At 39.2% G+C, this 17,685-nt stretch overlaps 2 protein-coding genes and 2 non-coding genes across 4 annotated transcripts in view; 3 read left to right on the plus strand and 1 right to left on the minus strand.

Moving 5' to 3' along the window:
- LOC126389193 (cytochrome c oxidase subunit 4 isoform 1, mitochondrial) overlaps nt 1–17,685 on the minus strand; it is a 516,851-nt gene that overhangs the window by 451,318 nt on the left and 47,848 nt on the right. The gene's annotated exons all lie outside the window — the stretch shown is intronic.
- Nucleotides 2,848–10,042, plus strand: rpl13 (ribosomal protein L13). The gene is made up of 6 exons (XM_050042676.1): nt 2,848–2,890; nt 3,361–3,478; nt 5,774–5,915; nt 7,269–7,442; nt 9,344–9,400; nt 9,840–10,042. Exons 2-6 carry the CDS (start codon nt 3,375–3,377, stop codon nt 9,996–9,998), a joined length of 636 nt encoding a protein of 211 aa, XP_049898633.1. The 5' UTR covers nt 2,848–2,890; nt 3,361–3,374; the 3' UTR covers nt 9,999–10,042.
- LOC126396625 (small nucleolar RNA MBII-202) lies at nt 7,085–7,164 on the plus strand. Its single transcript, XR_007570583.1, has one exon. It is a non-coding gene; the product is annotated as a small nucleolar RNA MBII-202 (small nucleolar RNA).
- LOC126396620 (small nucleolar RNA MBII-202) lies at nt 9,591–9,669 on the plus strand. Its single transcript, XR_007570582.1, has one exon. It is a non-coding gene; the product is annotated as a small nucleolar RNA MBII-202 (small nucleolar RNA).

Here is a 17,685-nt window from a genome sequence, read left to right on the forward strand (position 1 = left end):
GAAAACTAATACACTGAAATAATGTCACGGGTGGTTAAAGTCACTGAGAACCTCAAGATCATTCTATCCTACAACATTACCATTAAAAATGTAGTTTAAACCAAATGTCCTTTCAATAACTTCCTCTTAAAGAAGTCTACTGTGCTGACCTACTTGTGTATCATCCAAGTCTCCCATTAAAAACTACATATTTGTCCGTAGTGACATCTTTTTACACTTGACATGTCTCCACTGCTTCAAAAGAACAAAACATGATGCTCTTAAAATGCATTTCACAACCATTTCTTGTCATACTTCTCTGATAGATTGAGTGGGCAGCGATTCCACTTTGCTCCTTTTGTTAGGCTTTTAAAAAGAATTTAATTAGGACTATATTCAGATTAGTTTTATAATTACTCTGCCCTAAAAGTGATCCACTTATGCTTGATATCAAGGAATCATAAAGAAGGAGCTGTTGACATTTTCCTTTTGAGTCTGTGTCTATGGCACAGTTTATGATCACTGCGACAAGCGATGTATGAAAGCTATTTTATTTGACCTACACCTATAATTATCTTTTTGAATGTCTTTATAGTCCCTCCTTTGTCTCCACAGAGGACACACTGTCTCAGGGACGTGCAGAGAAACGAGACAGGCCTGTGCACAAAAAACTGTCTTGAATGTATCCACATGGGATTAGTAGGAAATGATTCTCATAAGAGGAGACTACTGTGACCTTTCATACATTTTCTACATACTGGTATGTGCATTATAGAAATGGCAGTCCTTGCAGTAATGTACTGCATAGCACCATCATGTGATTACCACGGTCTCTGATGCCACTGTAATGTTCTAATTTCATCTGTAGGCTGTTTACTAATGGAAATACACATCACAGGCAGGCTCAAGCAAGAGCAGCCTGAAACTTGAACTTATTTTCACATTTATGGTTGATTTGATTCTATTTGAGATTTTTTAAGCGTCCCACTGAAATCAAATTGTGAAGCTCAGGGTTTTACTGAAGGTTGTATATGAAGCGTAAAATGAAAAAAATCCTTTGTCAGGTTTGTGCTGTCCTGTTCTGATTTATGCTCACATAAAAGGGTACAAGTCGATGTTTTTACACATGACAGAGGTGAGTTTTGGATTCATTTTTTTCTATTTGCCAAATTATTATAAAAGGTACAGTTACGGTGAAATGTAATCCCGCCAGTTCCTTCAACTTGTGGGCTAAAAACTGATTAAACAGAATATGAATGATAATAAATATATGTATATCATAGCAGACTGTCCTTTGTACCTATAGTATGTAGGGATGAATGCCTTGTTTTCACAAGTTTTTATGCAGCAGCTTCATCGATGAATTCTGAGACAGTCCCCACTCTTACCTATTAGAAAACAGTCACAACAACATTTATTATGTACTGAATCAGACTTATTATCTCAGTATTCTTTCTCTCCTTGAAAGGTCTCTGATCAGGAGTAAAAAACAAAACAACAACAGTTTGTCCACTTTGTTTACTGTAACCTCTGACACAAGAAATGCTACGCTAATAGCAGTCATTTCAAAGAGACCAGAGCTTAGTGGCCCCTGACCCCTTTGTTTGTAGCCCAGTTTGGTAACCCATGATCTGATGCAGTTATGTGACAGTTTGGTTTTAATCAGCGCAGTTTTCGGACACACTGGTAAATAAGACACTTCACACAAAGTTTTAGTCTTTCAAGTATTCAACACAAAATCAGAAAATAACAGTCTGAATGTTTTGTACTTGGTCACTTCCAAATACAGCCACATACTTAGAGCTATACCCCTCTTGCTACCATGAATTAACTATCTATATGCTGGCTAACTTCAGAAATAATTTGTGGGACTAACTGAAGCCTGTCAATACACTGACTGTAAGTCAATCTAACAAGCCTACTGCTGACTACTACTGAAACGTGCTAGGCTTACATCTAGTGGCCAACACAAAAACCTCACCACTAACTGTAATAGCCAATGCAAAATGTACTATATCAAACAAGTGAACACAAAATGAGCTCATGAAATGATTACATGGAGCAAAATTACCACAGACTAATAAAGCTTTGCAAACTCATATTACGTGTATTTAAAACAATTATAATATGTTAACTAATAATACACAGTGAGGTACTAAGAAGCTTATAAGGCTTTCGTGTGGTATTATAGGCTATTACCCTTGTACAGTCTTTGATTTTTTTTTTTTTTTCAATAAAAAAATAAATTAAAAAAAAACTTTGGATTAATACATCTCCATAATTTTGGCAACCCCACTTCTTGCCCATAACACAACGTTAAAATATTTCAAAACTAAAACCCAGCCCCATTAACTGCTGTTATATTAATCGCATTTTTAAAGCCATGGAATAATTAAGTCTAGGCAAAGTCGTATGTAATGACAACAAAGCATGTTGGATTTAAAAACAAAACAAAACAAAACATTGAACAAACATAAATTCATTAACATACCAGGGGCACACATATACAGAGTAAAAATTAAACGAAAGAATAAAATAAATAATGAAAAAGTAATATGAAATGTTGGATTTTCCTGCAACCTAACAAAGATTGTTACAGCGCGTCTTTATACTTCCGGTATAATTTAAATGAAATTGTTCTCTCTGCGCTCAGTTAAAGTCATTTTACAGGGAACCTCCAAGGATAAACGATTTATTTTACCTTTTTATGAACAAACATATTCTTACATTAACTAGCTGTACACATTTTTGTTCCATTTTACGTTGTTTGTTCGTGTGAGGATTACTCTCGCGTATATACTCTTTGATAACGTCTGTATGGTCTGTTCTACCATTGGCTGGTTGACACATATCCCACAATCCACCGCATTACAACTTCCTTTTTCCTTTCGGCCATTTTCCTCCCTAGTAGGTATGCTAAATTTTTCTCTTCAATTTTAAAAAGAATCTGCTTTAATCCTTAGTATTTCATCGGTGTTCGTGAATTTCACTTACAACCTGTAACAGAGTGTTTTGTCACCTTTAAGATAAGGTGATTATTGTCTGAGGATGTCCTCGATAAATTGCTAAACAACATCTGTATTAGTAGTGATACCCTGTCAAGTGGTGTTTGTGTGCGGCTGTTAGCATAGCTGTTAGGGGCCAACATGTAGCTCCACGTTGCAATAATTTCCCTTAAAATAAAAGTGAGCATACGTGTTAAGTGCCGAAATAGCAAGGACTAGTTACCGTGGGGTGTAGTACTCGCTTAACATGAATTGTCCTTAAGATAGCCAGTAACCTCGTTAGCTTGCTAGCTTAGCATCTGGCATGTAGCCTCGGGTTCTCACAGTGTGCCGGCATGACAGTCTGCTCATGTCCGTGTGCCATGCTGTATTGCAGGGAAGTAAGCAGCCATGGCCCCCAGCCGGAATGGGATGCTCCTGAATCCTCACTTTCACAAGGACTGGCAGAAAAGAGTGCGCACCTGGTTCAACCAGCCAGCCAGGAAGATCCGCAGGTGAGAACCGCATTTTGTTGCAGGAGTATGACTGAACGAGATGGGCAAATAACCTAACTGCTATACTCTTAAGCAAACCAGTACTGCCACATTGATTCAGTATGTGATACATGTGTTTTTAAGTTTCTTTAATATTATCCACTACACAGACAGCGTCTTGTGAATTAGTAGCATGATGTATTGGACACAGTCACCATGTAAACTTGGGGTGGGGGATACCACAAAACTTGGTTTTGATTTGATACCAAGTAATACAGGGCCAGAACTTTGATACTGATATTGTGTTTTATTATTAAATGTGCGTTTTTTTAATATGTCGGAGAAAACACTGTGCCCTAAGTTATGAGGTGAAAAATCTGCTCAAGTAACGCTAATAATGACCAATTATAGTTGAAAGTATAACATTGACTAACATCAAAGAATATATTTGTCTAAAATATTAATTTCACTACGACACACATGGATATTCCATGTCTGAACCTCTCTGACAAGACATTGCCAGTGAACTCTTTGTGTTGGGGTCTGGACGCTGAGGCATTACCCTCCTCCGAACCCTCTTTTCGTGTGCAGCTCCAAGTTCTCTTTCTCGTGTTTTTTCCTCATTCATTAAGTCATTATTATGAGTGGGTTTAAACTAGTCAGGCTTTGACATCCTTTTCACATTGAACGTCTGTGGACAGCTATGGACGTGCACATGATTCTAGTACAGTTGAGGGCCTGTGTCAACCCCCAGCTGGGAGTTGAGCTTACTGTCCTAATGCTGACATTGAGTGAGAGTGAAACTCAAAAGATGCTGCTGGATTTGGAGTAAATTGCTTGAGTGCAGACAAGAAAAAAAGCAAAGAGTGCATGTACTAGATGTGTTCACAACTGAATGTTGTTTGCACATAGTTTTACTCTTGAATTACAAGCAGGTATGACATAGAGGAGAGAAACTGATCCCTTGTATGGTATCGTTCCTATTGACTCAAGGATCGATCTTCAAAGTGGAAATGTATCTGTAGTATCAATATTTTGGTATCGATCTGTCCACTCCTAATGTAAACTGCTCTTTCATGTGGACCAAACCTACCTGTTAATGATGAAATGAAATTAAGTATCTGTGTATATATTTTTCATATGCCATAAATGGGGGAAAAACTATAATGGGCTACAAGAAATTAAATGCGATGATCACATGTTGCTAATATGAAATGTCAGTTGGATCAGTATTTGTGTGCACAGATGTATAGTGATACAAACCAACCTGAAATTGAAACATTAACATAAAGTAGATCCTGGTTTTTATTATTACAACACACAAATTCACTTTCTCTAATGCGAGGCCAGCGGTGTGCTGCCTAGGAACACATCAGGTTTCTGTTTAACAGCAGTTTTTTTTTTTTTTGATGCTACAAGTCTGTTTCTGTTGCATTTAGTGAAGCGCATTATGCACAGACAACTGTTTGAATATAATCATATTTATAGTCGGTCTCTGAATGCCAGATTCCCCTCACTCACTATGGTGGGCTAGCATATAAAATCAATGACTCAATATATAATATAATAAACACTTTATCTACCTGTGGCACTGACGTGAAAAAACATATATTGCAAGCCAAAATATTATGGCAGTGTCCAAGACATAACATAAATCTACAGGTGCTTGGCATGATGGAAAGTGTCAAATATATAATTTCATCTGTCAAACAACACTTGTCAAAAGTGTCACACGCCCAACAATAAATCGGCCTTTAGGGCTCCTTATTTTTTCATTTATTTTTTGAGGGTGGGATGTCTTTTAACACAGACATGATTTTTAGACGATCAAGTCCAGGATTAACTTGCAGTCTTATTGCAGTACATGATTTGCAGCCTCTTTTTCCCCCACCACAGAACTATGACAAAGGGAGCAATAATTGACATTGAACACAAAGTTATGTTTTCCATTTTCCTGGCTAAAGTATGAGACGAGAATTGGTGAGAGAAACAAAACATTACATTACTGTGCGCCAATTGTCAACTCTCTGATATACACAAGCATAAATAACTTAATGCTCAGCACACTGCGCTACTTTGGACTGCTGCGTGACTTGTTTGCATCCATTCATTGCATCCATTCATGAAACACTGACTTCATTTTTTTTTTTTTCTTACCCAATTTCGTTTTTTGTCGTATTGTCATGTTTGAGGTGGTGAAATACAATCAAGAATACGCAAACCTGACTTGTATAGTTCCTGAGTTTTTCTAAGTTCCTGGGACTGAAAGGTTTTTTTTTTGGTTACTGTAGTTGTGACTAATGTACCTTTCTTTAGGCGAAAGGCCCGCCAGGCTAAGGCCCGTCGCATTGCCCCCCGCCCTGTCGCTGGACCATTGAGGCCACAGGTCAGATGTCCCACTATCAGGTACCACACCAAGGTTCGTGCCGGACGTGGCTTCACTCTGGAGGAACTCAAGGTAATACTTTCTAGTTGTCTTTTAACAGCTGTTTTCACATATAGGAATCATTTATCTGTCACATCACTCTTTAATTGTCTCCAATAATACTGTGCAGTGTTTGAAAACTGTCTCAAAGAATTGAATCAATCGACACCAAAGAGGGAAAAGCAGCAGAGCAACTGATTTACAGTGTTCGATTGTTTAGTCAACATATTTGTATGTCAGCATACATGAGACTCAAACCTACTGTTTATTGAGCTGACCTCCACCTCAGAAATGCTATTGACGACTGTGGATGCAAAACAGAAGAAGCTCAACCTTTCTGTGATGAATCATGCATCCTACCCTACCAAAAAAACTCAATAGATGCAGAAGAACACAAAGTGCTGCTCAAAGACTTGATGTTCTTGCCAAACTGTACCTCTTCTTTCCTCCCCTGTATGTGCCTGCTGTGGGAGGAGGGCTAAATGACGTGCATGACCTCAGAACATGTGCACCTGTTTGTTTTCCTTCACAAGAAGTAGCTCAAAGATGAGAAATAGTGACTGTTGTAGATTGTACACATCTACTTTGTACAGTAAACAGTATATACAGTACGCATTGCTTTTCTGTTGGGCGTCATCTTAATGAATACGATCCCTTTATTTCAATCACCAATTGCATTTAAGCTGCAGAGGAAAGCAAATGTCCACTGAAGTGATAACACCGTCACATCCCAGAGTGTGATCCTCCACATCAGCCAAAATGTCTTCGAGCAAACTAACACCAGTTTGCTGTAAAATGTCAGCGTTTTGAAACGGGCACACAAGATATTTCTGGCCACTAAAAAAAGACAGTGGGAGGGAGTGACGAGTGCTGTGCCCCAGTTTATTTGAAGAGTTGAATCATTAATAATGGGGTGTAATTGAGTGCATTTATTTGTCATCAATATTTATGAGAATCTGCAAAAGTTTGCACTTGTAAACGCCGTATTATGTTAATAAAACAGATAATCAATACCCTGAATAAGTCAGGACTAGGCTCATGTTTTAAATATTAATGTGTATGTCAGTGCTCGTATTGAATTTGCAAGTGAAGCTCTGTCTCCTGTAAATTGAGAATAGCACCAAGTATGTGCATATCAGCATTGGCAGACATGTTCAGAAATGTAAGAACCATCAAATGTGATTTGCGTCGCAGCAGTCAGATGATGACAAATCTCCGGAATCTCTGTATTTGCTTGATGAATACCTTGAACCCTTTATCTGATGACTGCTTTTCATTTCTCAAAATGAAAAAACAGATTGTTACAACCTGGACATGGGTGTCTTATCAAGTCCTGAACATTACGTCCAAATCATAACTTTCAGTGTGCTATGTTCCACTCTACAGGCAGCTGGTATCCACAAGAAGACAGCCCGCACCATCGGCATCTCAGTTGACCCACGCCGTCGCAACAGATCCACAGAATCTCTTCAGGCCAACGTGCAGCGTCTGAAGGAGTACCGCTCCAAGCTCATCCTGTTCCCCAGGAAGGCTTCTGCTCCTAAGAAGGGAGACAGTACTGTAAGTTTCTTTTTCACGTTGTCGCACTGAGCATGAAAGAAGATTAAAGGAAACTAAACATCCAATCTGTAAAGCATTCGACAGACAGTAGTAGAGGTTGCTATTTGTTTGTTTTTCATTGTTTGGCTGGAGAAAAACAAGTGTTAAAACATTCATCAAAGGCATGTGGTCTGTAGGAGTGAGTCATCCCTCAAAATTGAATAAGAACAATTTGTGAGCCCTTTCTAGTGTTTGTTTACTACTGCTTTATCTTATGAAAATTAATTCAGAAGCTTTCACACAAGCTTATGAGTAATGTTTTAAAGAACCCTGTCAAAAAAATGAATTTGTTCCCCCTGAATTTTAAATAAGTGTTGAGATTTGTGTTTGAGAGAGCTCAAAGCTGTAACCTTCACGTGTCCCTTTTTTATATTTGAAGTTTTCTACATTCAGTGTAGTGATTCATCTGTAATCTTTGCTGGACACAGTTAATAGAGCCAAACTTTGATCTCTGACAGCAGCACACCTTCAGTGAGAGATCGTAATTTGAATTCTTAATGCCATTTTACTGGTTAATTAGATTGTGTCAGGAGTTTTTATTTGATTGCGGAGGATTTATTTGCTCCGGTAGACGCGTCTGGTCCTTCTCCCATTCAGACAGATTTCTAGCGCATCTGGCGCGGGTCGGGCCAGTCGCAACAGTTTATCTAATATGGGGTGTGTGTCAGAATCAGACAGTGACTGTTAGGTTGTTGGGCATTAGCGCTTTACGCAAAATACATGATGACATTTTTTGGCTCATGCCTCTTTGCATCTGGGACTCTATGGTGAGCATAAACCTAGCTTTTGTGGTCACTGACATATTGAAGCTAAACAATGGTGTAAATATCGATGGTGCAACCAGTATGGCACACAAGGGACCATGATGGTGATCGGAGAAATAAGGTAGCGACGGTGGTTTGAGCCGAGGGTAGGCTGGTAGATTGGTGTTAATAATTTGGCTGCGGTCTGTGGTGTTGATCAAAGACTGGTTTGCAGGATTGGAGGGACGCTCTTTAGTCCAACATAGGGCTGTCTGTTCTGGCATGCACTGCTCAGCTGGGGTGTATTTTGGCCTTACTTTGCTAGGAGGAGAGCAGGCAGTAGCTCTGATCCCGGACTGACCCATATGGCCTGCTCGATCAGCAAACATTCTGTTGCTGCCATTACACAAGCTACATCCTGCACTTCGGCTGGACACCAGCCTGCTGTGAAAACTGGAATTTGCATTAAATCTAACTATTGTTGCTCTGATTGGATGGAGGTCTATCCAGTTGTGTCCAGACATACTTTAAACTACAGCTGTTAACAACCTGTAGAAAATGAACTGAGAGGTTCCAGACTAACTTGCACATGAGATTTTGTCTGGCCGTGTCAGGCTGAGATTTGAAATCATCTAATGAAACTGGGGACACACTCATACTATTCAAAATCAATGAAATTTGAAAACTGACTCACCATGTGGTGATGGATTTGAGAGGTTATTTTGTGAGATTATCCATCTGATGAATAAAACATCAGACCACCTGTAATGATACAGAAACTTCAGCTGTGCAGTCAGAATAACAATGGAGGCTGAAGGCCAAACACTGCTCACGGCCGCAATTGTCAGTGCACGCTTACTTACAAAAATCAGATCCCTGTACACCCCATAATTAATTCAGTACTCATTATTAAGATTTGATATTACACCTGTCATCCATACAGCCTGTGAGTGCATCACTGTGGTTGAAAATGAATAACCACCCAAAGCTTTTTTTTTTCCTGACTGCCTTTGATTTGAATAATTTCACAACACCCAAATGTTGGTGTGAGGTAGATGTTTGTCTGCCTTGTGATGTTTTCTGTTGCCTTGAAGAATTAACTGTTGGTAATCTTTTCAGGAGGAGGAACTCAAGATGGCCACTCAGCTCTCTGGTCCAGTCATGCCCATCAAGACGGTAAGTTTTCATCCCTCAGAGATTATACTAGCACCCAACACTGATTACAGTGAGATCACTGAAAATTAATTTGAGTATTTTTGGGTGGAAAAAAGGATGGATTTTGTAATTTGCCATTCATACACCATCATTTTCTCAGTGACAAAGAAATATAAGGACAGTGAATATGTGAAGTGTCACAGCAGTCAGATGATGACAAAACTCCGGAATCTCTGTACTTCTTTGATGAACATTTGAACCCTTTTTTCTGATGACTGCTTTTAAAAATCAAACTGGAAAAGCAAATTAGTTTTCCTAAAACACTGACACCCCAAATTTGGGCCTCTGTTTTGCATCAGTCAGTGGTAAATTGGCTGGATTCTGCCACTTGGCAGACACTGAATTATCAAGCAGTGTGCGAAAAACGTGTGCTTACTGATGTCCTGTTCTTGTCTCCCAGGTGCACAAGAAGGAGAAGGCTCGGGTTATCTCCGAGGATGAGAAGAACTTCAAGGCTTTCGCCAGCCTGCGTATGGCCCGCGCCAACGCTCGTCTTTTCGGCATCCGTGCCAAGAGAGCCAAAGAGGCTGCAGAGCAGGACGTGGAGAAGAAGAAGTGAAAATAGTCACTATGGAACTTTGCAAAATAAAGTGTTTAAAAAGATCATTGTGGGAATGTCATGATTATTATCTCCTTAGAGTTTGAAGGGTGAAGTCAGAGATTAAGGGACATGATAGAGTAGAGCCACTCAGCAGATCAGGGAAAAGACACGGTGTCTGTTTGCAGAGTAGGAATCACTTTTACAGTTATCAACAGAGGTGAGATGTGACTTAAAGACAGTATCGAATGTGCTGGAATAACTGTTGGGTTCAGATTGCAGTGCTGGGCCCCGTTCTGTATACATGGATGAGAGTTATTTAGATTAGAATGTTGAAGTTGAGCCACAAGTCTGGATTTTCGTTTCTTGAAGCGATCTTAATTTATATCAGGAACTGTTGTTAGAGCAACAAGTCCTTAAGCCCAAACCTGGAAAAGGTCTGGCTTATTGACCGTTAGCTTAACTAGGACAAAGATGTTTTTTTTTTTTGCCAAATCACAAACACAATAGTTTTTAAATACAAATAACTTGCTTTTATGGATTTATAATTAAAGTGTACATGATTTTAGGAGAACATGCAGGTTATTGAAAAAATCAGTATAATCTAATAGTGTAATTACCACAACTACATTTTCACAATGAAGAGTTACCTATACTTAGTAAAAGTATAAACAGTCTACACGAGAACCGATCCAAATGTAGTAGAACTTAAAGCAAATACTCAAACAGCTGAAATAGTCTACTACTAGTAGGAGAATGGAGACTTAAATTGTCATTAAATGATGAACTTAAGCACTCTGCTGGATAATGTGTTGTAGTGAGGCTTCATTTAATAGTAAGCTTATGGTTTTCACTAAGAGGTCTCTTTCATGTCTGTTGAGATCTTCCACTCATTGTGCACCAACATCACTTCTAGTCTGACCATATCCACTTCTAATATCTAATGTTTAACAGCCTGGAAACATGGAGTACACTGTAGAAGAAAATGACATCTGTAATTGCAGGCTCACACCGGTGCATTTTGGGAAGTTTCACAACACGCATACCTACTGTAACTACTCACATGAGCAGTCAGCCAGTCTTATGAAGGCTAATCATGTTTTCAAGTCTATGCAATTTACCTTTGTTTCAAGATAAGAGTGTAGTCTTGGTCAAAATAATGCTATGCAGGATTCACAAATAAATCAAATTTCTTTCCAAGATTTAAATTAGCTGGATGGGAATAACCAGGATTATTTTAGCCGGATAAATTTGTCAGCTTGAATTAACTCTAAAATGGGGCCCTCATCACACCTATGGTCATACAAATAAACTTCAGACAGCATTTGGAGTACAAAAGTTTATTTCAACCATAAAAAACTTTGGAGCCAGAGGACAAAAGCTAAAGATAAAAACAAAACAAAAAACAGAATGCTAACAAAAGTAAGATCTAAGCTCTCTTGTATGAACAGGCCTTTGTCACGGCAGACTGTCTGACTTGTCATATTACCAAAAGCACAGGTGTTAGCAGTGACAAAGATGGCTCCTCTCTATTCAGATATTCCAGCAAGACATGACTGTGTGACAGCCTGCACAATACGAGGACCCTGAAACTGAAGCAGCTGAATGAAATCCAGCCATTATTGATTTCATTAGTGACACCTGGGCTTTTCTGGAAGGATAAATGAACATATACCGCACAATCAAATCTTACTTTGCAGACATCTAACCAACTTTTCAAAGATTTGAGTATCGTACAGCTGTGGAGTGAAGTCAGAGCAGTTGTTACTAACAAAGATGACAAGACATGAATTTTTCCACTCACTTTATTTAGAGATTTATCTGATGAAAAAGTGGCATCAGCCCGAAGTGTGTAAGCAAATGTGAAATTAGGATTCAGGGTCCATATTAGGCTCATATTTGCAGCAGTAGGTGGCACTAGAGGTACAAAATATAGCGATTAATGGAGACATAAGCATTTAAGAGAAAGGTTTGTTGACTGTCAGTGCAGAATATTAAAGACATTTTCAATATCTGGATTTTTTTGAAAGCAGGTCATTAACCTGATGTGACAGTGTACATTTTAACAATGTATTACCTGATTAATTTTGTCAGTAACTTAGCAGTTAATAGAAGAAAGTATGCGACAGAAACTGACACATTTTAATTCAAACAGAAATAAAATAGTCCTGACTAAACATGACCGACTGTTATAATCTATAAAGGACCTGTACATTATTTACAGCATGTTTAAGCACATAAGTGGAGGTCATCGACAGCCATCTCTGCAGAGGAAGGTCAGAAGAGGTGAGAAGCGAGAAAAAAAATCTCATCCCAGTGGGACAATTTAACACTCAGCCTCTGCACAGGGGGGCAAAGTTGAATTTTAATTTTCACACAGAAGGTTATGTGCTGGCAGATGTGAACCAAAAACGGCCTGTTAATATTAAAACATTGCCATGACGACACAGACTCTGGATACGTCTAAATTGTGTCCTCACGCTGGGTGTGCTGTTGTGTTCCCATCAGCTGAAATGAATAAAAAGTGAATAAACCAAACAACACAGGTGCAGAGAAACTTCCACGATTAAGTGAGATTGCCTATTTGAAATGCATTAGTCAGCGCCATTAGAAAATGCCCACTTCCAAAAATGAGTTCAAGTCGAGCACATCAATGTACACAGAATGAAAAAATCAGGATGGGGTGAGACTGGATGCCCTTGTCTGCGTCTCCTTTAGTGTCTGTCTGTGTTCCAGCTGTCTGAACGCAAATAAATAATTCAGTTAATGAAGGTGAGTGGACAGTCAAGACGTTTTGGTCCAGGGGTGATTGATATGGCTGAAATGGAAACTCAGATGGATGATCCTATTTATTCTGAAGATAGACCACTGCAAAGTAATCTCTTTACTAAAACACATATGTAACAGGACACCATGGATTTTAAAAACCACTTACTCTTACCACCTTTCCTAAATGCAGTGCCGTACCTAGCACATTCAGCACCCTGGGCAGCCCCCCCATACGCACAAAAAAACAGTATATATATTTATTGTACGAGAACGGGAACAAAAGCAAATGGAATTCAATTGCTTTTTATTGTCTCTTATTGTAATGCTATCCACATACACTCCACCACACCCATCAGGGGGTCCACGACCCCTACAGGGTCCTCAGTTACTAAGTTTAAGGGCTTTTTTTTGTTTTAAGAAGTTAAAATAAATCTAAAAATACACATTAACGTGAATCTAACATATGATTAGCGAAGGTAAGTCAGCATATTCATAAAAAAACATTTGAATTATAGTACACAACACTGATAATAGGCTGTTACCCATGAATCCTTTTGCAAGCTAGCTCACATGATTACACGAGGTTAAGTAAGTGTTTTTATCTTTGCATCTCTTGTCTGCACTATTGCTATTTTTAATGGTGATTTCTATTTTTAAAATTGTAAATTATTTAGTAATTGATTCTACTATTTAAACCTTTTTTCCCTTTACCCCTTTAATGTAAATCTGTATCATTTACTATATTTTATTGCTCTAAATCACTGTGCAGCATTTAAACATAACAGCGAGATGAACTAGTAAGATAACATTTACATACAATTGAATCATACTGGCCAATTAGACATTCTTTTAAGCCAAAATGGATTGTTTCTATTTGAGCAAGAGACTCTGACACACCATCCACCTGAGAAGCAACCGTTGTAAGTGCAGAGGGTGAGGCTAATGCACCTAGTCATGCTACAACTGCTGCTGTGAGCAGGTACAGGCAAGCACAAATAAAAGAAGACCAAAAAATATTCAGAGAATTATCACAAGTGCAACCCAGGTTTTAAACAGTATATGTCGAGGGGGTCCCTTCTCCATCTTTCTTTAAGCCAAGGGTTCTTTGGCTTGAGGACTAGAGGTGGTACCACTGCTACAGACCGACTGTTAGCATTAGATTTTTTTGGATCATTTTTACCTTTGGATAGTTTTACAAATAAAAAAAAATCCCTCCTGCGTGGCGCCCTATGTGAAAGCCCATGGGAAGATCCACACCTGCAATTTATTAAATTAATGGCAGCTCCCACCTTTCATTATTCGACAGTGATGAGATGTTATTTGTCCTATGATAAACTACACATAACAGCGATACCAGACGATTCGCAAGTCATTATACCTTGTGACATAAGATGTTGTGACTGTTGTGATTCCTCAGCTTTGATAAGCAGTAACAGGATGAGAGGAGGATTATGTTAAGTCAGTGTATGTGATAAAAGACTGACCCAGAGCTGAAGCATTTAGTCAGTTACTCATTTACTCATAGAAAATAATGGGCAGCAAGCTTGCTAATTGATCATTTAAGTATTTCATCCAACACCAAACATTCTCTGCTTATTGTGTCTTAGATATCTGCAACATTGACTACTAATTATATTCCAGTATCCGACTGAAATCAATGGGGTCGCATGTGTCCTGCACTATCAGCTCCCCTCCTATGATGTATTGTGTGTATCATGTTTACTCTGTGAAAAGATAGCTAAGATCTTTGTGACCACAGTATTTCTAGGTCAGTAAGGCAAATATAATGATGACAGAGGAGACTCGCTGAGATAACATTTCTCTTCAATGTGCTATTACTTGAAGTGGAGCCTGATGAAACACAAACTCTGTGATTGATTACCATTAACGGGGATCCTGCAGCTACTATCATCAATAACAGAGACTTTAGAATCAATAGCACCTTTGAAAATGTCCAGAAAAGCCTACCTATGTACAAAAATACCTCTACTCAAGGGAGCTGCTGGTGGAAAACCGTGGATGATGTTACACCAACACACCGGAGCTAGTTTCACTGAAAATTTGAGCGCATCAGGCCATGTTAGGGGATCTTCCTATTTGGGTTATTGTACACGCAATGTGGTCAGTGACTGGGGAGAAGCAGCGGGGGAATCTGAGTAGATAATCCATGTGTAAACGCAGGGAACGTCCTGTGAGGTGCTGAACTGACACAGCAGCAGCAGCAGCAGCAGATGGCCGTTGTTTAGAGCTGTGGCGTAACAGGGCTCAGGTGTGTGCCCCAAAGCAGACGCTTCCTTCTGACTCTGAATACCCATGGAAGAAGAGGCAGTGGGGTTGAAAAAAAGTGCAGGAGTAAACATGACTTTAGGTGATGGCCGTGTCAGAAAGCAGCCAGTTTCCATGTTAAACACAGAGTGTGCAGATCCAGGCTTTCTGCAAAGCGCTAATGAAAAGAAAATGTTCTGTCTGTCTGAAGGACGCTTCAGAATCATGAAATTTCAAATCCTTGAGGAATTAAACGCCACGACAGCTGAAGCCTACACATTTCTATTATCCTAAAGTGCACTGTAACCTCACAAGGTGCTTTTAAACACTCAAACAAAAGCTTTTATTTTATGTTCCGCATTATATTTTGATGAACCCAAATTCCCACCAGTAATTTTGTCCATTTCTTTAGCTGCTTTGTCTTTCGTGGCCTTCGCCTCTGTGTGCACAGAAACTCGAGGGCTGCTGTTTGTCAGTTCAATCTAAAAAATCCATAAACGTTATGCAATGTCTGGAAATACATTCATGAAAATAATACATTTGTGGGTGGACTGTGAAAAGGTTCCAGCATAAACGTGTAGAAACAATACATTACGTAACATACATCGCTGTCAAAAAAATAAATAAAAAAAAATCTACACTATGAATCAGCTCTGATCATTTTAATGTGATTGACATCAGACTCCAGTGTGTGTATGTGCATGTACAGTACAAATGTGGGTGTATGTGTGTGTGTGCATGTGCATGTTTAATAAAGTGGAGAGAGCAGAGAGTCACAGGTCCTCAGCTGTCTGGAGCTCCCACGTGGAGATTTAGTTGACGATCTGCCCTTTAAGTTGCTGTTGTTTTGCTGTGAAATGTCTCGCAAGCGTCCCTGGCATTTCTATTATTGAGGTGTGACGACACCTGTCTGGAGGACGGCTGATTTAGACATGGATTGCCTTCTTTTCTGGGTGCAAATTGACAAACAATAGAGCCTAGTGAGAGGATAATCATCTAAACATCTGATTTCACCTGTTACGTTCAAATGATGATGGAGCCTGTTCATCTCATTATAGACTGTGAGCTTGTTTTTGAAGGATAGTCTATTAAATGACAAGGAAATTGTTCTTGATTTGAGCAGATAGTGTTCACTGATATGACAGCCAGTGGTGCACCTAGATATTTTTCATAGGGGTGGCCAACTGGGGCCAGTGAAAATCTTGGGGTGAGTTAAGGAATCACATACTGATATAGTTTGGTTTCTTATTTTACGGTTTATGTTACCAACTACCTGATGTGCACAGACTAATTCTGGTACAGTTATCACTTTGATTTCCACAATAATCCTGTTTTAATATATTATGTTTCTATACATGTCAGACAATTCATTGTTCTTCAAATTAAAAATCATCTACTGGGAACACGCCTTCTCAAGCTTAGGTGAGACCCATAGAAACCATTTTCATTCAAATGTCATGAGGTGAGAGTTCAAGGGATCCCTTGCCATAAATTTGAAGTGTTATCCAGCCTCCTTCCTGACAAGCCATGCCAACATGGTTGGTATCAACAGATGCTTTAGGTCAGTGGTTCCCAACTGGTGGGTCGCAATCCAAAAGTGGGTCTCAGGCCCATTCTGAATGGACCGCAAGTGACTCCCGAACATGTCAAGTTTGTAACAAAGCACATTGATTTAAAGTACAGTAAATTTCCAGCACAGTTTTATTAATTTTGAAGTTTTCTGCTGTGAAGTGAGTGACTACCAGACGGCTACTTGACCAAACGCATGGCCAAACGCAAGTATGACACTAAATGTATTAAACTGTGGGACCTCGAACTAATGAGTAAGGAGAAATCTGGACCCCGAGGCTGGATCAGTTGGGAACCACTGTTTTAGGGTGTGTCGTTTCAGAGGATACCACTATCTTCACGTTTCTTTTGGTTACATAGGAAAGCTCCAGCATGAAAGAAAGAAAACGTTAGGGGATGACATGTAGCAAAGGGCCGGGGCTGGAATCAAGCCTGTGGCTACTGGAGTAAGGGCATGGCCTTTGTACATGGGGCGTCTGCTCTGCCAGGTGAGCTAGCGGGTACCCCTTTTTACGTAAGATTAAAAAATTAGTCCACCACAGCCTCTTAAACACAGTGATGTCAGCCTCAACCTATTTCTGACCTTTGTTTTCTTTTAATGTTTTTATGTATTTAATCATTTACTATTATAGCTATGATATAGCTGTGTAGATGTTTATGACATGTTTAGCTTGTTGTCTTGTTTTATCTGATTTTCAAGCCCAAATGAAGCAACACCCATAATCTCATTATATTTAATATGTGCCATGGCCCCCCCTCTCCCTCCCTTGGGGGCGCCACTGTTGCCAGAATAATATAGACTCAAATGCTTGCCTACTGTTTGCAGAATTATGTGCAATATGTAAGCATGATTTAATGCCTAATGCTAACATATAGGCATGCTCAGTGTGCCACATTAATTACAGCAGACTGAAGCTGGAGGAAAATCTGATTGATATATCAGCATATTAAAACCTCTCTATGGAGGCTGCAGAGGATTATTGCTGCACAGAGATTAATTTAAACACTAAGGGAAGTGTTTAAGACATTGCATGTGTTTCACTGATTTTTTAATAGATGCCAAGTTCTTCATTCTTTCAGCCTGGATGCACATATTTACCGTGTT

Source organism: Epinephelus moara, chromosome 1, assembly GCF_006386435.1.
Source record: "Epinephelus moara isolate mb chromosome 1, YSFRI_EMoa_1.0, whole genome shotgun sequence".
Lineage (NCBI taxonomy): Eukaryota > Metazoa > Chordata > Actinopteri > Perciformes > Serranidae > Epinephelus > Epinephelus moara.